The 24,540-nt window shown below is 47.2% G+C and overlaps 1 protein-coding gene across 2 annotated transcripts in view; it reads left to right on the forward strand.

Annotated features, from left to right (window-relative positions):
• Positions 1–24,540, forward strand: part of RNF130 (ring finger protein 130) — a 1,130,799-nt gene that overhangs the window by 631,493 nt on the left and 474,766 nt on the right. For both annotated transcript variants that reach the window (XM_069654089.1, XM_069654090.1), the window contains exon 4: positions 18,173–18,244. In XM_069654089.1, coding sequence (XP_069510190.1) covers positions 18,173–18,244 — 72 coding nt within the window. The remainder of the gene's footprint in view (positions 1–18,172; positions 18,245–24,540) is intronic.

The following is a 24,540-nucleotide window of genomic DNA, read 5'->3' on the forward strand; positions in this document are numbered from 1 at the left end:
AAGCACATTACTGGTGCACCACACTTGAAGCAGGTCTCCTAGGGATCATACCCCACGCCACTCACCGCTGCCTCTGCGGTCTTCATCGGTTAGCAGCTGCCAAGGACAATGTTCACACTACGGCGGGTCACCCAGGCCTCAAAAAAGGAGACACTCCATCTCCTCCACGGTCTTCACCTCAAAGAACCAGAGCATCTGAATGGCCCGACGACCTCAACACACATGACGACGAGCCTGAAGAAGATGAACTGCCTCAGGAGGCTCCAGACACAGACCCAAACGATTGGGATTCTATTGTTATTTAGAAGCAGAAGAAACGCCTGAAGTGTCTTTCCTGGCTGAAACTGAATCTGCACTGGTCACCTGGCCACCCCCTGATTTCGGGCCCGGGTCCCCTCCTCCGCCAGTTACACCCCTGCACTGCCTCCCTGGCCACCTCCGCACTTGGGGACTGTATTCTGTATCCCTACAGTCCCCTACCAGCACTTATTTATTTTATTTATTTGGATTTATAAAGTGCCAGCGGCCCAAGGGCATTGTGGCGCTGTTACAAGATACTTGGCTTGTGTAGAACATTACATTTGAATAGATACATACATTACAGCATAGTTAGGCATAGTCAGTCAAGACCGTTAACATAATGAGATGGAGTCCTTATCTGATGCTAGCGAAGCAGATTGTAGGTCAGGCAGCCTAGCGGCGTTACATACAGTGGTGGCGGTGCATGTGGTTCTCTCCGGGGTCGGGGGTGTGGACTATTGAAAGAGTTGTGTTTTGAGTGCCCTGCAGAATATGGAGATTGAGGGTTCTTTCCTGAGGGCAGCTGGTAGTGCATTCCAATTCTTGGGGGCTAGGACGGCAAAGCTGGATCCTCCTGCTTTGAGTCTTTTGTAGGTAGGGACCATGAGCTGGTTGCTGTGTTGGGTCAGTTTACATATGATTGAGGTAGCTCTATGGATGACTTCCGAAAGGTAAGGTGGGCTGTTTGGGATAGGCATGCATGTGTGATGGAGAGAGATTTGAAAAGAATGTGTTCTTTCACTGGGAGCCAGAGGGCATTTCGTCTGGCTTGGGAGATGTGCTCTCTTTTGGGTATGCTGAGGGCTGCTCTTAGTGCGTTTTTTTTGTGTAGTTTGTAGTTTTATCAGGTTTTTGGGGGATGTGCCCAGGAAGAGGACGTTGCAGTAGTCTAACTTTGCTCCCACTGTGGCCCTTGCTATGGCGAGGCAGTTTTTAGGGGAGAGGTAAGGTTTGAGAGCATTAATGATCTTGGTAGTTAGTGCCGCAGAAGATGCTATCGCGTTCACTTGACGTGACATGGAGAGTGTGGCATCTAGGTATACCCCTAGAGTTTTGGCGGCTGTTGTAGTGGTGATGGTCGTGTTGTCAATTTTGAAGGATGCTTTCTTACTATCCAGTTTGCTGACGAATTGTTTGGGAGCTACCAGGAGTATTTCAGTCTTGTCTCCATTGAGACAAAGAACATTAGCCGCCATCCAGGCCTGGATGATGGCATAGATCTTGTTGAGTGTGGCTGCATCTTGTTCATAAGAGCCAGTGAGTGGGAGAAGAACCTGAGTATCATCGGCATAGTTCAAGTATGCTATGTCCTGGTTATCAAGGTCGTTCAAAAGGGCGAGGGTGAATATGTTGTAAAGGCTGGGTGACGTGCAAGATCCCTGGGGGACTCCGCAGTGGAAGGGAGTAGGGGTTGCGCAGTTCTGGTCAGAGAATACTCTCATGATTCTTCCTTCGAGGAAGGAGGTGATCCAGGATGTAGCTTGTTGGGAGAATTGTGCAGCATCTTTGAGATGTTTTCAGAGGATCTTGTGATCCACAATATCGAAAGCAGCAAAGAGGCCCAGGAACAGAAGCAGTGCTGGTTTCCCTTGGTCCATGGTTTGCTGTAACTGCATTTTTAAATTTAGTAGAGCTGTCTCTGTCCCGTGGCATGGCCGGAAGCCCGATGGCCTTTTGCCAAGGATTTGGTTGTTTTCCAGGTATTGTTGGATCTGTTGGTATGCTGCCTTATCTAATATTTTTAGCAGAAAAGGGACGGTGGTTATTGGTCTATAATTGTTAGGCAAACCCATGATTCTTTGAGGGAGGGTGGGACGACACCTGAGGATAGCGAGGCGTTGATGAAAGCAGTGAGAAATGGGGCTAGAGGTTCTGTGCAATCTTTAATGAGGGATGCAGGGCAAGTGTCCCCCTTACAGGAGGAGGGTTTGATTCCTTTCATGATTGCTATGACTTCAGTTTCAATCACTTCTCTGAATGAGAATAGTTGGTTGACAGTTTTGTCTGGGTGATGTTTTGATGTAGAGTGTGAGTTGGTTTTCGGGAGGGCACTCAGGTGGGCTTTTATTTTTTCTTGGAGGGTGTTTATTTTATTCATCATGGCCTTTTAAATGGTCTTGCACCATGCTTCATCTTTTACTGTTTCTTGGGTGTTAGTTGGCGGGGATGCCAGCTCTTTGTATATAGCGAACAGGTCCTTTGACTCAGACTCTGCGTTGTCTATTCTGGAGTTGTATGATGAGGATTGTGGTGATTTCTTTTTTGTACTGGGAGGCAAGTGTTTTGTACGCCTCAAGTGAGGTGGGAGATGGATGGGATTTCCATGTTGTGAGGGCCAGTTGTTTCTTGGCTTTAAGGTCTAGCAACTTTGTACAGGTCTGCCAACTCCACGGGTTTTGTGGGGAATGGGGGTTTTAGTGCTTGGGCTGCCTTAAGAAGAGGGATTAGACTTTCCTTAGTGAGGAGCCTTGCAGATCTGGCCATCGCTGGGGGAACTGGTTTAGTAGGTAAGGGTTTGATTCCCATGGGGATGTAGAAGTGTATGAGGTGATGGTCTGTCCAGGGGCAGGGGGTGTTGGAGCTGATATCGTCGGAATAGTTGTGGTCAGCTATTCAGTCGGGAATACACCCTTTGATATGGGTTGGGTCCGTAACTCTTTGTATGAAGCCCATGGCGAGGAGTGCTTTAAGATCTTTGCTCTGTTTATCTTTAGGGTCTTTAAGCCCTAGGTTAAAGTCGCCAGGAGGGTGGATCTGGTCTTGTTTTTCAGGTTTTCCCCAACTCGGTGTAGGAGGTTGGCTTGGAAATCTGGTAGTGGACCAGGGGGGCTGTAGATGACCTGTAACGTAATGGTGTCGTTGGGCGATAGAGCAAGTTTGATCGTTAAAGAGTCTGTGCGATCATCAACTGATTAACTGATTTTTCTAATGGTGATAGTGTCTTTGGCGATGAGCGCTACACCGCCTCCCTTGTTAGAGGTTCTGTCTTTGTGGAACATTGTGTATCCGGGGAGGAGTGCAAGGCTGATGGAGGGGCCAGAGGGAGCATGTGGCCAGGTTTCTGTGAGGGCGAGGATGTCAAGGTCCAGGTCAGTGATCAGGTCATGGATATCAGTTGCGTGGGCTGGGAGAGAGCCCGCGTTGATCATTGCGCAGTTGAATTGTGTGTGTGTGTGGGTAAAGGTGGGGGGGCAAATTCTTCATGAGGCCAGAAGTGGTGGGCTGTAGGAATGTGCGTAGTGGTGTGTGGGGGAGTATCTGAGTTGGGTTTGGTGGTGCTCTGATCGTGTCTGGTGCAGCTTCCCAGGAGCTGGTTTCTGAGTGATGTGGGCCTAGGTAGTGTGCTGCGCCTGATGATGTGTTAGTGTATGAGCGAGTGTTGCCTGGGTTGTTGAGTGGTGTGGTAGTCATGTCAGAGTGGGTGGGGGTGAAGTTGTGTAAAGCGGGTAGGGCACAAGAAAAGGGTGGCAGAAAGAGTGTGGGTGGTATTCTTGCTGAGCGTGGGAGTTAATTGTCCTCTGGGAGCTGGGGTGTGTGGCTTGCTGGGCTGACTAGCTAACTGGACACCAGATGTCTGCACTTACCCTTGCACTTGCCACCAGCTGGCCACACTTTTTACTAATTGCTTTTATTTTTTTCTTACTGTTGATCCCATGTACTGCACTGCCCCTCCCCCGCTCACTTTTCCCCCTCCCCCTGCACTTGCACGATCTCAATGTCACCTGGCCTTGGAGGGTCGTTGTCTTCCCTCTGTTCCCCCTCCCTTGCCTCGTCACGCCATGAAACACTTGTATATTGTCGCATTATAAATGCCATATCATATCAATGTGAATCACCTGGGTGGGTCCTCACCACTGGACAATATTGTCTCTTTTCACTCTATCATGGGCAAGTTTGCAGAAATCTTCAAGATACAAGTCGCCATAGAGGAGAAAGCATCAGTCCTCTATGAGCACAGAGACCAGAGACGCTGCACCATCACCACGATACCAATACTAGATACTATGTGGGACGTGGGTGAGAAAATCCTTGCCACTCATCTTTCCACTCTGGCACTGGTGGCTAGACAGGAGAAAAAGCATAAAATCCCGGACTCGGCTCCATTGGGTCTCAGAGGCCATCCTAAACCCGACTCTGTTATCACAGTGGCGGTGAGGAAAAGACTGCAAAACCTGGCCTCTCCCCTCACAGCTCCATCCAATAAGGAGGGACGTAAACTAGAGGCGATGGGGCGTAAAGACTCAATGGGGGAATCGTACACGGTACGGGCCTGCAACACCATGGCAAGACTGGATAGAGAATTATGGCTCTGTATATCCTGTCAAACAAAACACCTCCTAGAGGAGTTTCAAGAAGAGGCCAAAGCCATTATCGCAGACGGCAAAGCGGTCTCAGATCACATGATCAACACCTCTGTGGACACCGTTCACTGCAGTTTCAAGTAGATGGCACACGGCACAAGCTTGAGACGCCACGCCTGGGTGAAGGCCACACGTTTCAGACCAGAGGTACAGACTAGGATTCTAGAAATGCCCTTCGATGGACAAGACCTATTTGGGAAGAACATAGATGACCACGTTAAGGGCATCAAAGCCGACACTGACACTGCTAGGGCGATTAGCTCTTTGAAGAACAAGGCCTGCCGTCCTTTTACCCCCTTTCGAGGTGCCAGTTCCAAGTACAGGTCATACTTCAGGTCTTTCCAGGGTCAAGCGTCCTCTTCAACCTCCTACCAATCTGGAGGTAGATATCAACAAAGTTCCACCAGATACCAGAACCAACGTGCAAAGAGGGGCTCAAGCCAAGGCAGGAGCCAGGCCAAGAAGAACTGTCTCATACTCTGCGCGCCTCCCACATCCCACCCCAGTGGGAGGACGCGTTTCACTGCACCGGAATTTTTGGTACACCATAACATCGCACAAATTGGTGCTTCCGGTAATAAAAGGGGGACATACCATAGTCTTTCTTCAACGACCACCACCTCACCCGCCGCCAAGAAAAAACATTCTCCAGCCGCAACAACTAAGGGCAGTAGCCGCCAAACTATTACTAAAGGCCGCCATAGAGTGGGTACCACCTCTACGACGGGCAAAAGGATTCTACTCACACTTTTTTCTAGTAAGGAAGAAAAATGGCCAGTGGCGCCCGATACTAGATCTACGGGCCCTCAACAAGTTGTTGGTTGTCTAAAATGTAAGATTACCTACCTTCAACTTGTCCTTCCATGACTCAAAAAGGTCAATTTCCTTGCTACCCTAGACTTGGAGGACGCCTACTTCCATGTCCCCATCCATCCATCGCACAGACAGTACCTTCGGTTCACTGTCGGCGATCAACACTTCCAGTTAAAGGTACTTCCTTTCAGGCTGAAGTCCCCACCAAGAGTGTTTACGAAATGCATGGCCCCAGTGGCCGCTCACCTCAGACGTTTAAGGGTACAGGTTTTTCCATAGCTAGACGACCGGCTAGTGAAAGGAAGCTCCCTGGGAACTGCATCAGAGGCAGTGGGAAGAACAACAACCCTGCTATAAAACCTAGGTTTCTCGATCAACGAGGACTAGTATTCACCCCTACCTGCACAGACAGCAATCTTTCTAAGAGCAGATCTCAAAACTCGAGTTCCCAGGGTTCGTCCCTCCCCGGACAGAGTGGCGACACTGCAAAACCTTATTGCATGGTTCAAAGAGAGAACAAGCTCCACTGTCAGACAATACAAGTCGCTCCTGGGCATGATGGCCTCCTGTATTTTCCTCATACCAAATGCAAACTGAAGATGAGACCGCTTCAGGAGGAGCTGGACAGCCAATGGGCTGAACACAGCGGATTGTGGGAGGACATTGTGCGCCTCACGACAAATTTCCACAAGGCCCTCCAATGGTGGGCCAGGCACTCCAATCTCCTACAGGGTTTACCTTTCCAGCTACCCACGTGTACTCTACTCTTAAGAATGGACACCTCACTCTCGGACTGAGGGGCCCATCTGGGCAATCTATAAGCCAGTGGGTTGTGGTCGCCAACAGAATCCTGTCTGCGCATAAATGTGCTGGAACTCAGGGCCATTCAGTGGGCTCTAAAGTTCTTCCTACCAGTACTTTCTGGGTAAATGGTGACGGTGCAGACGGACAACACCACGTCAATGCACTACACAAACAGGGTGGTGCCAAGTCCAACATCCTCTTGCTGGAAGCTCAACGACTCTGGAACTGGTCACTACACCACAGAATACACATGAGGGCAGAACATCCACCCGGCAAAGACAACGTGTTGGCAGACAAACTCAGCCGCCAATTCCTCAAATCCCACGAATGGGAGATCAACAACCGCAAACTGGACAAACTATTCCTCAGGTGGGGAAAACCCACCATAGACCTGTTTGCTACTCGCATAAACAAGGAATGCGATCAGTTCGCTTCCAGGTACTATGAGAAACACTCCCTGGGAATCGCGTTTATGCGTTATCTCTGACACCATTGATCCCGCGGGTGGTGCGCAGAATGAACGAGCAACCCTGCACCATGATACTGATAGCCCCAATGTGGGCACCCCAGATTTGGTAGCCTGCACTCCTTCAACCAGCACTGAAGAAGCCAATTCATCTCCAGCCTCACCCGCACCGGTTGTCTCAGCACAGGGGCGACCTGCTTCATCAGAGCCCGGCCAGCTTATCCCTCAGGGTCTGGTTCCTCAGCATCGAAGATTCCAGGACCTCGTTCTAGATCCCGAATGCTGGGGTACACTGCGATCTGCCAGGGCTCTGTCTACCAGACGGACATATACTAAAAAATGTAAACGGTTCAAAATCTGGTGTTTGGAAGCAGGCACAGATCCCTTCATGGCATCCGAGGAATACATCTCAACTTACCTTCTACATCTAGCAATGGGCGGTTTGGCAATTTGTTCCATCAAGGTCCATCTCTCTGTCATTTCCGCTTATACAACCAGGACTCATCAACACTCCCTAGTGGCACACCCGGCGGTCGAAGCCATCATTAAAGGGCTTATGCGCTCTTTTTCCAGACAAAGGAAGATTGAGTCCTATCTGGAGTCTTAACAGTCTTGGCCACTGTAATGAGAGCACCCTATAAACCTATTCACAGATGCAACACAAAGTTCTTGTCGTGGAAAACAGCCTTCTTGGTGGTCGCTACAAGCAATGTTCACCGAACCACGAACTTTCACAGGGACAGAGTCGTTCTTCAGCCCCACCCTGAATTAATTCAAAAGGTCATAGCTGAACATATCTTGCGGAAAGAATTGTTTTGCCCACTTTCTTTCGTAACCACACAAACGCAGCAGAACAGATGCAACATTCACTAGATGTGGCGAGAACACGTAAGTTCTACATAGATAGAACAAAGGATTTCAGAACCACCAAAATACTTTTTGTCGCTTTTGCAGGATGAACCAAGGGTCAATGCATATCAAAACAAAGTCTGGCACGGTGGGTCTCCAGCTGCATTATTCACTGTCACGAAATCAGAAATAGCCAACTGTCAGCCACGCCCACAGCGCACTCCACCAGAGCGAGAGTGGCCTCAACAGCGTTTCAAGCTGGAGTGTCTCTAAAAGACATCTGCCGGGTAGTAACTAGGAGCACTCTCCACACGTTTGCCTGACATTACTGCTTGGAAGAACACAGCAGAAGGGAATCAGCGGTAAGACAAGCAGTGCTTAAGCATTTTTTCACTCACGGTAGGAGCAACCTTTTGTTCCTTAACTTTGACTCTTTTTGTTTCCCACCATCCCATTGCATGTATTTTTCGGGTAGCCTTACTTTCTATGCCATCAGTATATTACACAAGCTATATATAGCGCATGAACACACCAGTGCAACCTTCCGGCTATCAGACATGTTGGATTGTAATTGAGCGCTTGGTATTCTATTCAAGCATGAGAATTTATGAAAGAGCCAATGCTGGAGAAGTCTTAGTTACTTAACTGTAACTATATTTCCCCAGCATGGTATCTTTCATAGATTCACATGCACCTGCCCTCCTCCCCTGTGGAAAGGCTGCTGCTTCTCCAGTCAGTCATTAGTTAATAGCCTTCACGTTTCAAAATATGAAGATGGCTGACTGGGGTGTAGCCTAAGCCCAGCCACCTCATTGGTTGGGGCCTAAAAGGACCAAAGAAGGTGGAGGGACAGCACAAGTGAAGAGCTAAACAGGCCCTACAGGACTATCTGGGTTTAGCTTTTTTCCTAAAGGAAAAGTTTTTATATTATTATCAGCATTTAAATAACTGAGGATTCCCAGTCTAACGACAGGGAATATTTAAGCATGTGAATCTATGAAAGATACCAATGCTAGAGAAATACATTTATAGGTAGAGATATCCTCTCACAAACTGGCCTGTCGACTGCTCCAAAGTCAATAAAGTCCATAGAGACCAGACTCTGTCCTGTCCCACATCCAGACCTATGTCTCTGCGGCCTCTAACAACACAGCCAAACTCTTTAAAATCTGCAAGGAGCTAGCTGGTCAACCCTGTTTCAGTCTCCACCTCTCCCGTTCCCTCCCAAGCCCTTTGCACAGCTCTGGCTTCTCACTTCACCTCTAAAACTCAGGACATCGTGTCCTTTCTCTCCTCCTCTTTCCTCTTCCTCTCCCTCTACCTCTCCTGGACCCCGTATGGCTGCCTCTCACTCTCCTCCTTCTTTCTCTTTTTCTGTGATCACTACTGATGACATTTCTAAACAAGTGCAATCAATGAAAGTGGCATTCAAGCAGGTACTCCCTGCTCGTCCAGAAACATCAACAACGACATCGACACCCTCACTCCAGCCTTGGCCAATTTCTGCAATCACTCTTTTGCCACTGGAACTTCCCCTCTCCTCTTAAGCACTCCCTTGTGCACCCCCTCCTGAAGAAACCTACCGCCGATCCTGCCTGTCTGGCAAACTACCATCCAATCTCTACCACTCCTTTCCTGGGCAAACTCTTGGAAATGCTGGCCATGTCCCAGTTTACTCTCCACGTTGAATCTGTTGGTTGTCTCCATGACCATCAGTCTGGCTTCAGAGCAGCCATAGGCACGGAAACTACTCTCCTGGACACCTGTGAATATCTGCTCACTAATCTCGACTCTAGCCTTCTGTCATGATTCCTGCCCCTCATGTCCCCAGCCCTCCAAGATGTCAGGCTGGAGCCAGGCCACGATCACCTACATGGCCCTCAAGGGCCTCTCCATCCCTTCAAAGACCCACTTGGAGTCAGACTTGGCGCTTGTGGCACCAGACTCACTCACTCCTATGATAACATTGGGGATTGGACTTGTAGTGCATTGATGGGGACAAGATGGATGCCCCCACATATTTCGGTTCCCAGAACTGCATGTGCAGTCTCGTCTTTTGGGTGTGGTTCAGCCCAGAGACACCTGGGATACCCAGAGACTATTTAAGCCATGCCCAGGCTGAGAAACATGCATTGTGTTTTCTGCACCTACAGCGTGACACTCACCGTGTTCGGATCGGTCTCCAGTAGGCCTGCATCTTTCTTCTGCGCTCAGCTCCTGCAAGAACAAGAACACTGTTAGGAACAGCCTTACCTCGCGGCGCTTCTGCCCATCATTCATCGCTTCTTCTGTTCTGCGGGCATCTTCGGCAATGTCATTCCCATCCTGGCACGCCGCTTCCTAAGGAAAAGGGAAAAGAACAGAAAAAAGGCATTAGTAAGCATTCTTTGCTTATTTTTAAGACTGTACGAGCTTCAAACGCTTACCTGAATCCCAGCCGCTCTGGGGAAACTCTGTCTCCGGAACTTCTAATCCGTCTGCAAGAGGGAAAAAGACACTCGAGGTTAGCCTGGAAAGATCTAGAGGCGCTGCATACCGCGTTTACTTACCGCATTTCTTCTTCATAACCGGCATCCACGCTGAAAACGTCACGGCACCTAAAAGACACAGAAAAAAAACTCAGTTCAATACAAATACGAAAGGGTCGCATCGCGCATCGCGCTCTCACTCACCTTCAGCGCTACTCATCTCAGCAGCACGTCGCCATCCCTGGACGCCGGCCATTATCTAAGGAAGGAAAGGAACGAAGTTAGAAAACTGTTCAAAAGACTCATACTTACCTGTCGGACTCTTGCCAGTGAAGTAACTAGGCAGCAACGAGCCTGCATCAATCAACGCGCCCCTGCGCTGAAAGCAGGACGGAGAGCACACTTTCCAAGAAAACAAGGTGACCTTTGGATCAAAGGGAAGGGTTGGACCCCGGGGAAAAAGGGGTTCAAGCACACAGACACAATAGGGAGTTAAACTCTACCAATCCTGTGTTTCAGGCCCAGTCTCCAGTCGAGTAGACTCCAGGGAAGGGTTCAAGGTCGTAAGAGGTCAGAACAGGCTCAGTGACGTCCCCGTGGATACCAGGTGAGCGTTACACCTTCATTCTGTCCTCATCCTCCTTAGGGGACTTAGGGGTTGTATCTGTAACCCTACAGTCCCCTGCCTACTTGCACTATCCAGAGCCAGCTCCTCCGGCTGCACTTACTCAGAGCAATGCTGCCTTGATAGTACTTCCCACCTTTCCCTCCCCCCGGCACTTCTCCTCTCCCTCTCCCCCTGCACTTGCACGATCTGAATGATACAAGGGCTAGTAAGATCTCCCTACCATGTCTTGTTGCGCCTAGAAACACTTGTGTACAGGCACGTTATAAATGACTCATATCATACTGGGATGAGGAAGAAGAATGTAGGGGGTTCAGGTAGGATTACTGACTAGGTACTGTGACGAAGAAAAGGGATGTGCAGTAATGTAGAAATCTTTCCTGCTGACTTCAGGAGAAAATCGACATCTTCACTATTAAGTAATTTGAAATGCTTGTCCAATCAAAACAAAGAATATAGTAAACATGCATCAGCTTCACTTAATCTGTTACACCCTTTAATTTCAATGTAGTTAAACAATTAAAGCTTTTTAAGCAAATGTAACACCTCCAAATACTAATAGACCCTTAACGCCCCCTTCCCACACATTAATTTAGGAAGCAATCCCTATAATTGTTTTATATATTAAAAACACAAATTGCTAACTAGCAATCACAGTGATTGCCACATCTCAGTATAGTATAGTTTTGAAGTATTTACTTTTTTTTGCCACTCGAAGTGAAAATAGGTCTCGGATAAACCCATAAAAACGGACACTATCCCCAAACCCTAGATCATAACAAATCAAATCATCCTTTCTTACACTGCCCACATGCTCCCTGGCCTCAAAACTGCCCTACTTATACCTCTTATATAGTTTTAGTGCAGCTTCCAAAAAGGAATCGAGATCTTGAATTCAATCTGCGTAATGGTGGATTTTCAGCAATTAAATGCCTTGGCACCAGCAATCCATCATGGGAGATATAACTAACTTTTTGGGTACATTGGCACCGCGCTCTACGCCAAATTAAAAAAAGTACTGGAGGGGTTTAACCCAAACTTCAAGCGCTTTGTGCTTTCATTTTTTTTTATTTTGCGCAAACCCGTCCAGGGTTGGGCTGTACGTTTGAGCAACAATTTGACATTTACCCCAATGCAAAAATGTATGGAAAAAGAAAAAAACACCTTTTTTTTACCCTTTATATGTTTTGCACAAAAATTTCAGTTTTGGGGTGCCCTGGTCAAAAATTACGTTTGTAAAAGTTTGTGCTGATCTGTCCTATGGCTCAAAATGTATTAGATATATAATGTTTACGTCGACTGGGCATGTTTGTGATACTGTCCCTAGTGTAAAGTGTACTCTATCCTTAGTTCTTCACGCGTCGAGGTTCCTCAGATAGTTTTATTCCGCCATTGTGGTCTGGCGCTCTATGCATACTTTCTTGGCTAACACCATTATTAAAGCAGTAAACCTAGTTTAGAGTTCTCCGTTTGGACTATGGATAAAATGTCATGTTTTGTAAACTTTCTGGAAAAGAACCCTTTGAAACAAACATATTTTGATTTAGGAGAGGGAGAACCTCCTGCTAAATCCCAAAGTTTGCAATCCTCTGTCCAGCCCACAACAGTCCTTTCAATACTTGATGATCAACAAGGTGAACACCAAGGTGATCAAGTTTTAGTGTATGGCATTTACACTAAAGATTATCAAGGTCAGTTTGATGATCAGTATACCCAGGATCAGTATGACAATACTGACATTTATGTGTTGCCATTGACCGAAGATCAAGATTCACCTATTGCAGATTCCCCAATACACAACCAAATTCAGTACACTGATCTGCTCATTAAAACAGCTGATCATTTTAAAATCCAAACTCAATAAATACTGTAAGACACAGATTTTGTCGATGACATTTTAGGGGAAAAGAAGTCTGTTGACCAGCTCATTCCTTTACTTCAGTCAGTGCTGTGAGACAGGCATGGTATCAGGAGAGATTACACACACTGTGGTAGCTAGATATCTACCCAGTTCAATAAAAACCTTAAGTTTTCCGTTTTTTCTGAGGGTGAAAAGGGTATCTTACCCTCAGAAAAAACTAAAAACTAAAGGTTTTTATTTAACTGGGGTGATATCTAACTACCAAAATGTGTGTCATCGCTCACCCTGATTATTGCGAGACTTTACAAGTATATACCACCTGGGTAAATAAGGGCTTACCCAGGAGCCCTTTTGCATAAATCATGGCATCAGAAGAGACACAGACTCAAAAGTAACAATTTGAAAAACGACATCAAACTTTGTGTGGTTGGTGTAATGCCCATCTGGCCTTAACTCTAAGGGGGTTCTTTCATCACCTGATGTTTCTAATGGACGTCGATGTCCAAAAACCAAAGTTTGCCTGTGTCCAAACCTATGCTGGTCCGCACTCTAAACCAAATGCGTCTTACCAATGGGTGTAGTTCTGCCAGTTAAAAATAGCTCAGCTCAAAAGGGTCGCCCTTGGAACCTTCCATGTATGGCTCTTGCAACACACCAATAAAGTTCACAAGGTCTCTGGGTCTCTTAAGGTTCCCTTTCCCAAGCTTCAATCTTTCCAGCTCCAAACAAAAAGACACAGTTCCTATTAGGCCTCCAAGGGTTCCCTTCCCCAACTCTAGGGAGAGGAGGAGAGAAGGCAGAAGCAAAGAGGAAGGTGTTGAGGTGCTTCCGGAACCAGAGCTGCTTCTCCTCGAGTTTCAGAATGACAGGCAGGCTGTTCCAGAGGGAGGCCCCAGCCGAAGACAGACATCTACACCCAGCGTGTTTCTTTGAGAAACGACTGACCCTGAGGGAGTTGGAAGTGGAGGAGTGAAGTGCTTGAGAGGGAAGGTATTTACAGAGGGAGAGTTGAAGGTATTTTGGACCCAGACCACAGAAAGTCTTGTGGACAATGCAAAGGGTCTTAAATTTAATCCTTGCAGCCACCGGGAGCCAATTAAGAGATTTCAGGGCTGGAGAGATATGATCCCAGGGCTTGAGGCCAAGGACAAGTCTCACAGTCCTGTTCTGGATCAGTTACAGAGGGCGGAGAGTAGAAGAAGGTAGAATTAGAAATAGGCTGTTGCAGTAATCCAAACTAGAGAGAACCAGGGCTCGATAGACAGTGAGCTTCTGGGGTAACGAGAGGAAAGGCAGAATACCTCTGAGGAGGTGCAGTTGAAAGTTTGACTTTTTAGACACATCAGAGATGTGGGGATAAAAGGAAAGCCTGGAGTCGAAGATGACCCTGAGGTTCTTAGCCTCGCAGGTGGGGGTAGGAGGAGGGCCAAGGGAGACCAGCCAGAGAGTGACAGGAAAGGAGGGTGAAGGTGTGCTGAATAGGAAGATCTCTGTCTTGCTGGCATTAAGGCAGAGTTCGTTGGTGGCACACCACTCCTGAATAGGAGACAGGCAGTCAGAGATGAGAGAAGGTGAAGAGGTGGCCGAGGGAAGTCTGAAAATGAAGATTGGAGCAGAGAGCGGCAATGCAATGGGCGAGAGTTGCCAAGTATTGGTTGAAAAGCCAGGGTCAGAGGTAAGACCCCTGGGGAACACCGCAGTTAGAGAGGGAAATAGTGGAAAGGAAAGACCCAAGTTGGACCTGGGAGGGTTGGTCAGAAAGGAAAGATCCTGATCGGTGATACCCAGGTTGTCACAGAGATGGTTGAGCAGGATGGTATGGTTGACCGTGTCGAAGGCAGAAGAGAGATTGAGTAGGATGAGGACAGAAGGGATGTTGGAGTCAAGGTTGGAGAGCAGGTCTTCACGGATGTTCAGGAGAGCAGTTTCCGAGCTTCTGGCAGCTCTCAAGCCAGACTTAGGGTCGTGGAGACAACCAACAGAATCGGAGTAAAGGTTAAGCTGCGAGATGGCTAGCTTTTCCAGGAGTTTGACCAGGAAAGGAGTGATGGAGATCGGGCGATAGTTTGACAGGCAAGAAGGGTCAGCTGTGGGTTTCTTGAGAGGGTGCACAAGAGAGTGCTTCAGAAGGGAGGGGAAGGCTCCTGAGGCGAAGGAGAGGTTGTAGAAATCGACCAGGGCAGGAGCAAGGGTGTCAATGTGGTCTTTGATGGTTTTGGAGAACCTTGTCAGGGGAGAGAAGAGGAAAGGAAGAGAAAGAGGGTGGGGGTGGCTGCAGGAGGGCCAGAGTTCACAGAAGGAGATGGGAGAAGAGGGGTATGGGATGAGAGGGTGGACAGGATGTCCTGGGTTTTTGAGATGAAGTGAGAGGCAAGGGCCGTGCAAAGGCAGATGCAAAGAGACTGCCACAGGATTGGCCAGCTCCTTGCAAATTTTGAAGAGTTCGGCCGAGTTGTTAGATGCCGCAGAGGCACGGGCCTGAATGTTGGCTCTCTTCTTAGTATGGACATAGATTCAGTATTGCCTTTGGAGCAGGTGGCAGTCCAGTTTGTAAAACAATTCATAGGTGCATCGATACGAACACAGGACAGCTTAACCTTCCACTCCAACGAAAGAGTTCAAAACATGCTGTTTCAAATCCCTCATTATCTTGTCGGTCGTCAGATAACCATACGAACGGCATTCCGCCTTCTCGGGATGATGGCTTCATGCATTTACCTTGTCCCACATGCACGTCTGTGCATGCTTCCAGTGCAAGAGTAGCTAGCAAAACGTTGGTCTAAAGCAAGCAGTCAGTGTGACGATGTAGTGGACGTTTCACAATCGCTAGTACAAGAACTGAAGTGGTGGTCAAAAGAATACATGTTAAAAGGAAAACCCAGCTGTGCAAGCCACTCTTCCAACAGATGCCTCACTCTGAGTGGAGAGCACATTATCTCCACCAAACGACACACGACATGTGGATACAGTCAATGTCAAAAAACCACATCAACCTAGAGCTGCTAGCAGTCTTCAAAGCACTTCAAGCCTTTCAGAATCAGCTCGCAGGAAAGACGGTGCTAGTCCTCACAGACAGCACTACTGCCATGTTCTATATGAACAAGCAGGGCGGGACACACTCTCCAAGTCTGTGCAAGGTAGCCCCGAGAATTTGGAATGGGTCTCTCCACTGCAACATATTCCTCATGTCTCAAAACCTTCCAGGAGAACGCAACTCTCTGGCACATGACATATGCAGAGGTTTACAGCTGCCCTCAGAGCATGAGTGGCAAATACATGCAAATATTGTACACAACATCTACATACAATGGGGGCAACTAGACATAGATCTATTTGTAACACAATAGAACGCACAATGTCCAGGTATCCCCAGACGGGGTTGAAAGGGAACGCTCTGTGGATTAATTGGTCAGGGAGATTTGCTCACGCCTTTCACGCAACGCCACTTGTGAACAAAATAATCCACAAGATGCACCAGAAACAAGTCACTCTTCTCCTGATGGTACCATTGTGGCCACAACAGCCATGGTGTTCACGGTATCCGGTCATTGCATCGACAACCAAAGCATCGACAGCCATGCCGTCTAAAAAAAAGCATCTAATGCATTTGTTTAGATGGTAAATGATTTCGTTTAATAAAAATGGGTTTTAAAGGTTAAAAAAAGGGGACTTGGGGGGGAACCCCCATTAAAATAATGTTTTTCTTTTTAAATGCATTAGATGCTTTTTTTAGATGGTATGGCATTAAATGCTTTGGCTGTCGATGGAATGACTATAAACCATTTTCAAACCTGCTCAAGATGTCTCTTTGCACAACAGTCAAATTACTGTGCCCTTACAACATGCTATCCCAACATCAAGGGACAACACTCCATCCATGCCCTCAAACAATGAACTTGGCACCTTGGCTCCTGTAGGCATAGAGTTTGGGCATTTAAATTTGCCACGAAGATGTATGGGCATCTGAAAGGAAGCACGTAAACTCAACCCAAGACACTGCTATTTCAACAAGTGGAAACGCTTTGTCATCTGGTGTAGAAAACGCAGCATCAACCCTATGAGTGCTGACCTTCACAAATAGTACACTCTCTGCTTTACCTTTTAGACTCTGGATTTGTCTTTAATTCCCTTAGAATTCATCTAGCTGCTCTTTCAGCATACATAAGGTGTCATGGTGGAAGGAACCAGTGGATAAAGCATTCATAGAAGGGGGTTAAAAGATTAAACCCCCATTTCAAATCCAACTCCCAGATGCGACTTAAATGCTGTACTCCCTAAACTCATGGGTCCCCCTTTTGAGCCAATGCATAACACCAGTCTCAAGCATCTCACGTACAAAACTGTGTTTCCTGTGGCTATTACATCAATAAGAAGGGTCAGTGAGCTGCAAGCCCTCTCAGTTCAAGACCTGTTTGTTGTTATTCATAAAGACAAAGTGGTCCTAAGAACACACCCATGCTTTCCATGTCAACCAGTCTATAGAACTTCCAGCTTTCTTCCAAATCCCAACTAATTCAGCAAAGAAAATCCTCCACAGATTAGACGTTAGGAGAGCTGCAATGTACTACCTGAATAAAACAAAGCCAGTGAGAAACACAGATCAGTTCTTTGTTTCCATAGCCACAGGAAGAGAAGGGGATCCTGTCTCTAAGTTAGCTTTTTCAAGATATATTGTGGAATGCATCTAAATATGTTATTCTTTTCAAGAAAATGTTACTTTTCACGCCCAGAGGACACTCAACTCGAGGCACAGGAGCTACTCTAGCATTCATTGCAAATGTACCTTTATATGCCATTTGCAAGTCAGCTACTTGGAGTTCAATTCACACCTTCACACAGCAGTACTTTTTCAATACACATTCAAGAGGAGACTCCCATTTGGGCAAGTGGTGTTAAGACATCTTTATGCCACTGTACAGTCTAACAACCCACCACCTTCTCCAGGTACTGCTAGCTAGTCTATGCAAAGCATGGGATTATAAGCAGATCCACAAGCCTCAGAAGACATACATTTCTTACAATCATCAGACATACAATTACAGTATCTGCTTAGATTTACATGCACCCACCCTTCCTCCCCTCTTGAAACTTTATTTATGGTCCTATACTCACGCATACACTTCATGCTCCCTCATATCAGAAACAAAACAATCAGGGGGACCTCGATGCACGAAGGACCCATGGGTACAGTACACATCACACTAGTGATAGTATTACAAACACACCCAGCCGGCGTCCCTTTTCAAACTTCGAAAATACGTAATGCAATAATACTCTGCCCCTACCACTAGATGTCTATATGTGTGTGTTAAATACTAATGTGGAAAGCGTATGGAGGAGTGCTAATTATGCTCTTCCACATGGGTCGGCACATGGGCCCTGACCTCACTGGTGTGATTGCAGAGCATGCTCGGCATGTTGCCTGCAGACACTGGAAGGAGAGAAGCCGCTCTGGGGTTTATAAAATGGGTCAGTTATGATTGTTTTTCAAAAATGTATTCCACCACGACTGGAACCCTGCATCCATTTTAAATGTTACTGTCAAATGGAATAAATCATGTTGGAGAGTTAATCTTCTGTTGGAAGCCTCATGTCGGATTTCTTTTTTCTCTTTACTGTCTGTAGCGCCGCCTGGGAGATGCAGCGAAAAAAGCCATTGGGAAACTAGCGACAAGAACAGTCAGGAAGGGGGACAAGGTAAGCTGGACAGAGGTTACCCTTCCAAATTAAGCAGTGTGTTCTAGGTTGCTGTTAACTCTGTAATTTCACCAGCTGGTTTAAACACACTGGGCTCTGTTTGAGGTGTATTGGTCACGTGCCCTACATCTCTGGTAAGTATAGTTGCTACTCATGCATGATTTTATTTTATATAGGCCTTTGCTATAGCACCAACATGTTGCCTTTTTTCAATCCAGACATTCTTCCTGAACTGATATACTGACTGCATCAAATGAACTGCCAGTGGTTTCTGTCATGCACAAGCCAGGCATTGCTTTTCTCCTCTTGAGTAGGAAACTGACCTGTTGGCTCCTTGCCCTGCCATGTCTTCTCACCCCCGCACGCACCCTAGTGAGGAACTCAAGTAGCAAGCCTTTATTCCTCTTCTTCCCTGATTTCCCTTCCAACCTTATGATCTGCTCTCAGTGTACTTTTCCTGAGGGCTGTACCTAGGAATGATTCATTTTTAGTGTGCATGTTACAAGGCATCAACTGAACACAACCTTTACTTGTTGGCCCACAATGGTATCCCCATCTTTACTGTGACCCCATTCTCCCCATATATTCTTTGAGCCCTTCCCCTTGTGATTTTTCCTGTGCTCTTGTATGCCACAACTTCCCTTGTCTCTCGTGTACAGTAACTGCATCAGACTCTTACTCTCCTTTCCCTTCAGGGTCTCCAAGTGCTATATTTTGCCCATGGTAAAATGTCTGCTTTTTACAATACAATTAAAACAAGCATAAGTTGCTCCTCTGCATGCTCAGTTGCTTTTTAATGGTTGGATATTAGCAACGAGAGGCAAGAATGACTATTATCTGAGAATTTACACCATGACTCATTCACCCGCCAATAGGAAAGTAAATAAGTTTTGGAGGTCTGGTTAAGGATACTGTTCCCCTATAGTTTTGAAGTAACTTTCACAAAATGTGAATGATGAATACTTAGATGCCTTTCCTGCATGTTTTATATCTGCTGCAGCTTGTGCAGAGCAGCATGTGTGGAGGTGCACTTGTGTAGCCCCTGTTTCTTTTCTTCCTTGCCTGGGAATGCTCAGTATTATAAATAGTTCGGACCTGGAACGGATCCACTGACATCACCCCATCATCCCAGACCAGCTGCTCTGTTGGGGCGCTAAGCAATCTGCATACAAAAGGATGTTAATTCATGAGATGGGCCACAATACTGAGTTCAAGGGTGTCAATAAGGCACAGTACACTGGAGGGGAGTTTTTCACAGGCTTTTATATACAATAAAATGCAACGGTTAAGCATAACTGATTCCTTTAAGCCAACCCCTGCCCTTATCCATATTCCTTTCCATGTTTGATGATGCATTAATATAGGTAAGGGATACCCATTGCTCAAACCCCTATGCGTATTAACCTTAAGCAGGTTATCAATTACTTCACTCTAGGCAGCACTTCTATTACATCCATCCCCCATTCCACATATACTTTATCACCCCGACTAAACCACAGTCCTCATTGATCAGTCATGAATCAAAGTCAGTAAATGACAGTACCTTCTGTTGGTGCCATCACTGTCCTTCTGCACACATGCCCTCAAACCCCCACTCTGCCGCGGGTGGCTGTCACAGCGCATATTGGTGGGTTTGGCAGCCCTGTGTCCGGGTTGGGCTTTGAGAGCCCTAGTGTCCCCATGGGCTGTTGAAGGTTTGTTTGTTTGTTTGTTTGTTTATTTATTTATATATATGGCGCACCTTACCCAGGGGCACCAGGGCGCAGGCAGAAGATAATTCGAAGCTTACAATGTTGCAGCAATATACACATTGAGGTAATGATAGAGATAACCAAAATTACAGGATAAGAGATGTAAAAATCTTCAAACATACAGAGTCAATATCTATGCAGGGGTAAATAAGCAAATATACAAATATGTACAGGGCTGTAAGAGGCGGGTACTCCTGAGAAAAGTATTCCGGCTTACAGGATTACAGGAATAGGAGGTATGGAAGTGTATGCCAATCTTCATACAAATAGGTCAATATCTATACAGGAGGAAGGTGTACAGATGTGTGCTGTAAGGGCTGTTAGAGGCGAGGGCGAGGTCACGGGCAGGGTATCACTAGCTATACCTAGGTATAGAAAGTGCAGCTACAAACAAGGGTTGTTGGAGTTAAGGTGACTGATGAGGTGTTTTCTAAAGTGTAAGTATGGTTGGTCAGCTCTTAGGTTATGTGGCAACGAATTCCAGAGCATGGCAGCTTTCACCGGGAAGCTGTTCCCACCAATGGTGGATAGTTTGAATCTGGGAATTATCAGGCGGTTGGAATTGGTAGCCTCATTTTCACTTTGTACGGCGGCCGGAGCGGCTACAGACTGGCTTCCCCCACCATCTGAAGCACTGCAGTGCACTTGGTGCACTACCACCATGCAGGTAAGCCCCCCCCCCTTCTGGGCTGGAACTATCGGCGCACAATGGCGCCACAAGTGGACTTAGAATTGCTAAATTGTTTGATTAAGCATCTACAGCTTCCTGCAAAAAAGTTTATTATTTGAGCAATTTAAACACTCCGTTTTGTACGACCTTCTTGTTAGCGCTACTTGCTTCCATGTGGCATTGCCATTCCAAGATGGCCATGCCCTTTGTTTGCACCGGAGTGCCTGTTCTGTTGCTACTGGGGGCCTAGAATTGGCCCTGGCCTTCCACATCTTGGCCAATCAGAAGGCTGGCAGGCTTGGCTGGCCCTCCTCACAAGGCCCACTTCTAAGGCTCCTGTCTGCTACCGTAACGCTGCCCACTTTCTGTTAACCCCCCATCTTTTCCCCCGTAATGCTCTGTGTCTCCCTCCACTCCCCTCTGGTCCCCTGTGATGTTTGGCGTCTCCCCCCACTCCTCTCTGGTCCCACATGATGCTCTGTGTCTCCCCCCTTCCCCTTTGGTCCCCCGTGATGCTGTGTGTCTCCCTCCACCCCTCTCGTCCCCTGTGATGTTCTGTGTCTCCCCCCCACCCACCTCTGGTCTCCGTGATGCTCTGTGTTTCCCCCAAACCCCTCTGGTCCCCTGTGATGTCATTGTGACCCCCTCCGAACCATCCCTCCTATGGCCCCTCCTATGTCCTTCCCCCCATGCTCTCCAGCTCTCTTCCTTCCCGCTTCCCCTTCCCCCTCGTCCCTTCTTCCACCCCACCATCACCTATTCACTGCGGCTGTTCTTTACTCACTTTGGTTTTCACCTTCTCCGACCTGTTGCCAACGCTTGGATTTGACTCTATGGACACATTGGGCCTCATTATGAGTTTGGAGGAAGCCATGGTACTTTTAGCACCATGGCTGCCTCCAAAGTGGTGTCCGGGTCCGGGTAGTCGGAATGGGGACTTACCGGGTCATTCCAACCTTGGAGGACCCGTCAATCCCCATTCTGAAAACTATTCCCCATTCCCATTCAAGCCCCATAGGGTACCGCGCCGGCGGTAATAGCGCAAATTTTCGGCGGACCCTTAAATCCGGCAGTAATAACACTACCGCCGGATATAAAGGTTACAGCCAAACTCGTGATGAGGCCCTATGTGTTTTATTGACCTTTGCAATAGTATTTCGCTCTCCCCTCTGCTTCTCTGCTCTTTTTCACTGTTTTATTCTCGGTTCTCTCCTAATCACCCTTCTCCCTCTCTCCTCCCTCCCTTACTTTTTATCTGCACTCTATCAGAATTGTCCTTGGACCTAGTACGATAGCAACAATTTGTTTTGTTTCCTCCCCCCTCCCATACTTGTTATCCCCCCCCCCCCAACCAGCACTATCTGAAATGTTGTCAGGCCTAGTAAGAAAGTCGCTTGTTTTGTTCCTCTTCCTCCTTTCTCCTCCTTCCTATCTGCGTCTTAGCTCTTGTACTATCTGAATATCAACAGGCTGACTCTGATAGTTAATTTCACATTCTTGTTGTTCATGGCCTGTAAGAATGTAATTGTATTTTCCCTTGTTCCCTCCCTGGCCTTGAAGCGCCATGCTGGGGAATGTGGTACAGTCAGGTAAATCAGTCTATGGCCCTCATTACGAGTTCGGCGGTAACCATGCCGCTATTGGCTGCCGCCGAAATCGCGTCGGGGTCCGGGTCCTCGGAATGAGGACTTACTGGGCCATTCCGAGTTCGGAAGGCCCGGTAATTCCTCTCTCCAAGGACCCAGACAGGGTCCTACCCCATTCCCATTTCAGCCCCCATAGGGTTTTCCCAGGCGTGCTTACCGTGTCCCGCGAGGGGAACTCGTAATGCGGCGGTACGGAGTGAACGGCACCGGCACCGTTCACTCCGTACCGCCAGGGTCGTAATGAGGCCCTATGTAAACCACATACACATTTAATAAAGTTTTAAATAAACTCCTAGGGCCTCATTACGACTTTGGAGGCAGTCATACCCTTAATAAGGGCATGGCTGCCTCCTAAATCATGTCCAGGTTCCCTGAATGGTGAAATACCGGGCCATTCCGAGTATGGAGGGCCCGGTATTTCCTCCTTCAGGGAACCCGGGCCCGGTCCTTCCCCATTCCCATTGAGCCCTTATAGGGCTCAATGGGAATGGGGAAGGAGCTAACAACGGGCCCATTACGAACGGGCCCGTTGTTAGCTCCCTGGTCGCCTCGCGGGATCCGCTATGGACGTCTGGAAAAACCAGACGTCCAGAGCTGGTCCCGCGAGGGGACCTCGTAATAGTGTGGAGTGGGTTTAACGGCGCCGTTAAACCCATTCCGCACATCTTATAATGAGGCCCCTAGTCTTTATATATTTTTTCATATACTTCCCATATATGTATAACCCCTCCAGCTAACAGGGCCCATATGGGCCGTAGGTTACATTTGGGATGTACAAATGCCTTTAGTCCTGAGAGTACACATTACAATACCCATGCCAAAACCATTTGCATGGTTCGAAATTGTAGGGACTTGTTTATCTGTTGGGTGTAACATAGAAGAACTGTTAGCCTGACAGATACTGCTAGCTTGAACTACTTGTTTAGTTTTGGATATTTTGTACAGCCTAGGCTATCAGGAGTGATGTTTCAATGCACTCGTAAGAGGTTATAGACCTAGATATAAAAGGTTGATGAATACAAGATTATTGCAGATACAAATTTGCATGTATAGGTAAAGACACAAGTAAAGGAGCTAATTCAACGGGTGTGTGGTGTCACATTATTGCAGTTAACTGAGCCTTTGTGTACACTGTTAGCCACTGTTGGGTAGGCCCGGTGAGGTTTTAGGATTACAGAAGGTACAATAAGAGACAGTTAGAAACTATTTACAAGGTAAATGAGGATGACACATGTTGGGCAACCAATCACAGGGCCATGGGAGGCACATTCAATACTAACAAGTTCATTTAGCGGGTCACTTGACATGTAAATGGTAACGTGCTTGTTGAATTGGCGATTACAGAGCTCGTTTTTCCTTTTTTGGCATTTAGTGTCAGATTTTGTGTTGGATATACGAAGGGGTTGGGTTAAGTGAACTGTTCAGATTTTTTTTAAATCTCTCATAGCTGGTGTGACGAATCCCGAGATGTCGTCACTTCTCCCCAGGGGGGGGGCCCTTCCCATGAGGCCAGGTTTTGCAATCTTCTATCAATGGTTTATTTCCCCATTGGAAGCCATTTGAGGGCCTTCAAACCTGGGGAGAATACATCTCATGGTTGAAGAGCGAGGATGAGACTGACTGCTTTGTTTTGTATTTACTACTAAGTACACAGAGTATTACAATACTCTATATGTGAGAGAACTAGTGCTCTGGTCGTGTCAATATTTTGACTCATTTCAAAGTACGGCACAAAGAATATGAAGGTGGAAATGTGTTTTTGTGTTTTTTTTTGGCCAGGGCTTTAACCTGGATTGGAAGAAGAGTTGGCTTAATAAAAAACATCCCTAGTTTTTTCACTTGAATCGGGGGACTACCCCAACACAGGGAGGCCATTCAAATTGTAAGGCTGCTAGGGTTTGGGAATACAAAGATGGATAGATATCTTTGTTGCATTTAGGCATGGGATGGTGTTGAATTCTCCGACCTGCACCTACTGAAGGAGGTTGATGATGTGGTGTTTGTTTTTTCAGTTAGAATCCAGTTTTAGTGGGGCGCTGTTGGGCGGCTATAAGATGGCCGCCGCCTGAGATAGGTCACGCTCGACAGCAGAAAAAATCCTTTAATATCCTTTGCTACGGTGGTATCCTGACGGTGCGGACGGCGGCATTGGACGGTGGATGTCGGGCGGCATCTTTTTAGCCCCCCTCCCGCGGCACAGTAGCAGCTCATAAACAGTATCCTGCAGAG

The sequence above is a fragment of the Ambystoma mexicanum genome, chromosome 3q (genome assembly GCF_040938575.1).
Source record: "Ambystoma mexicanum isolate Mex_15411 chromosome 3q, UKY_AmexF1_1, whole genome shotgun sequence".
Lineage (NCBI taxonomy): Eukaryota > Metazoa > Chordata > Amphibia > Caudata > Ambystomatidae > Ambystoma > Ambystoma mexicanum.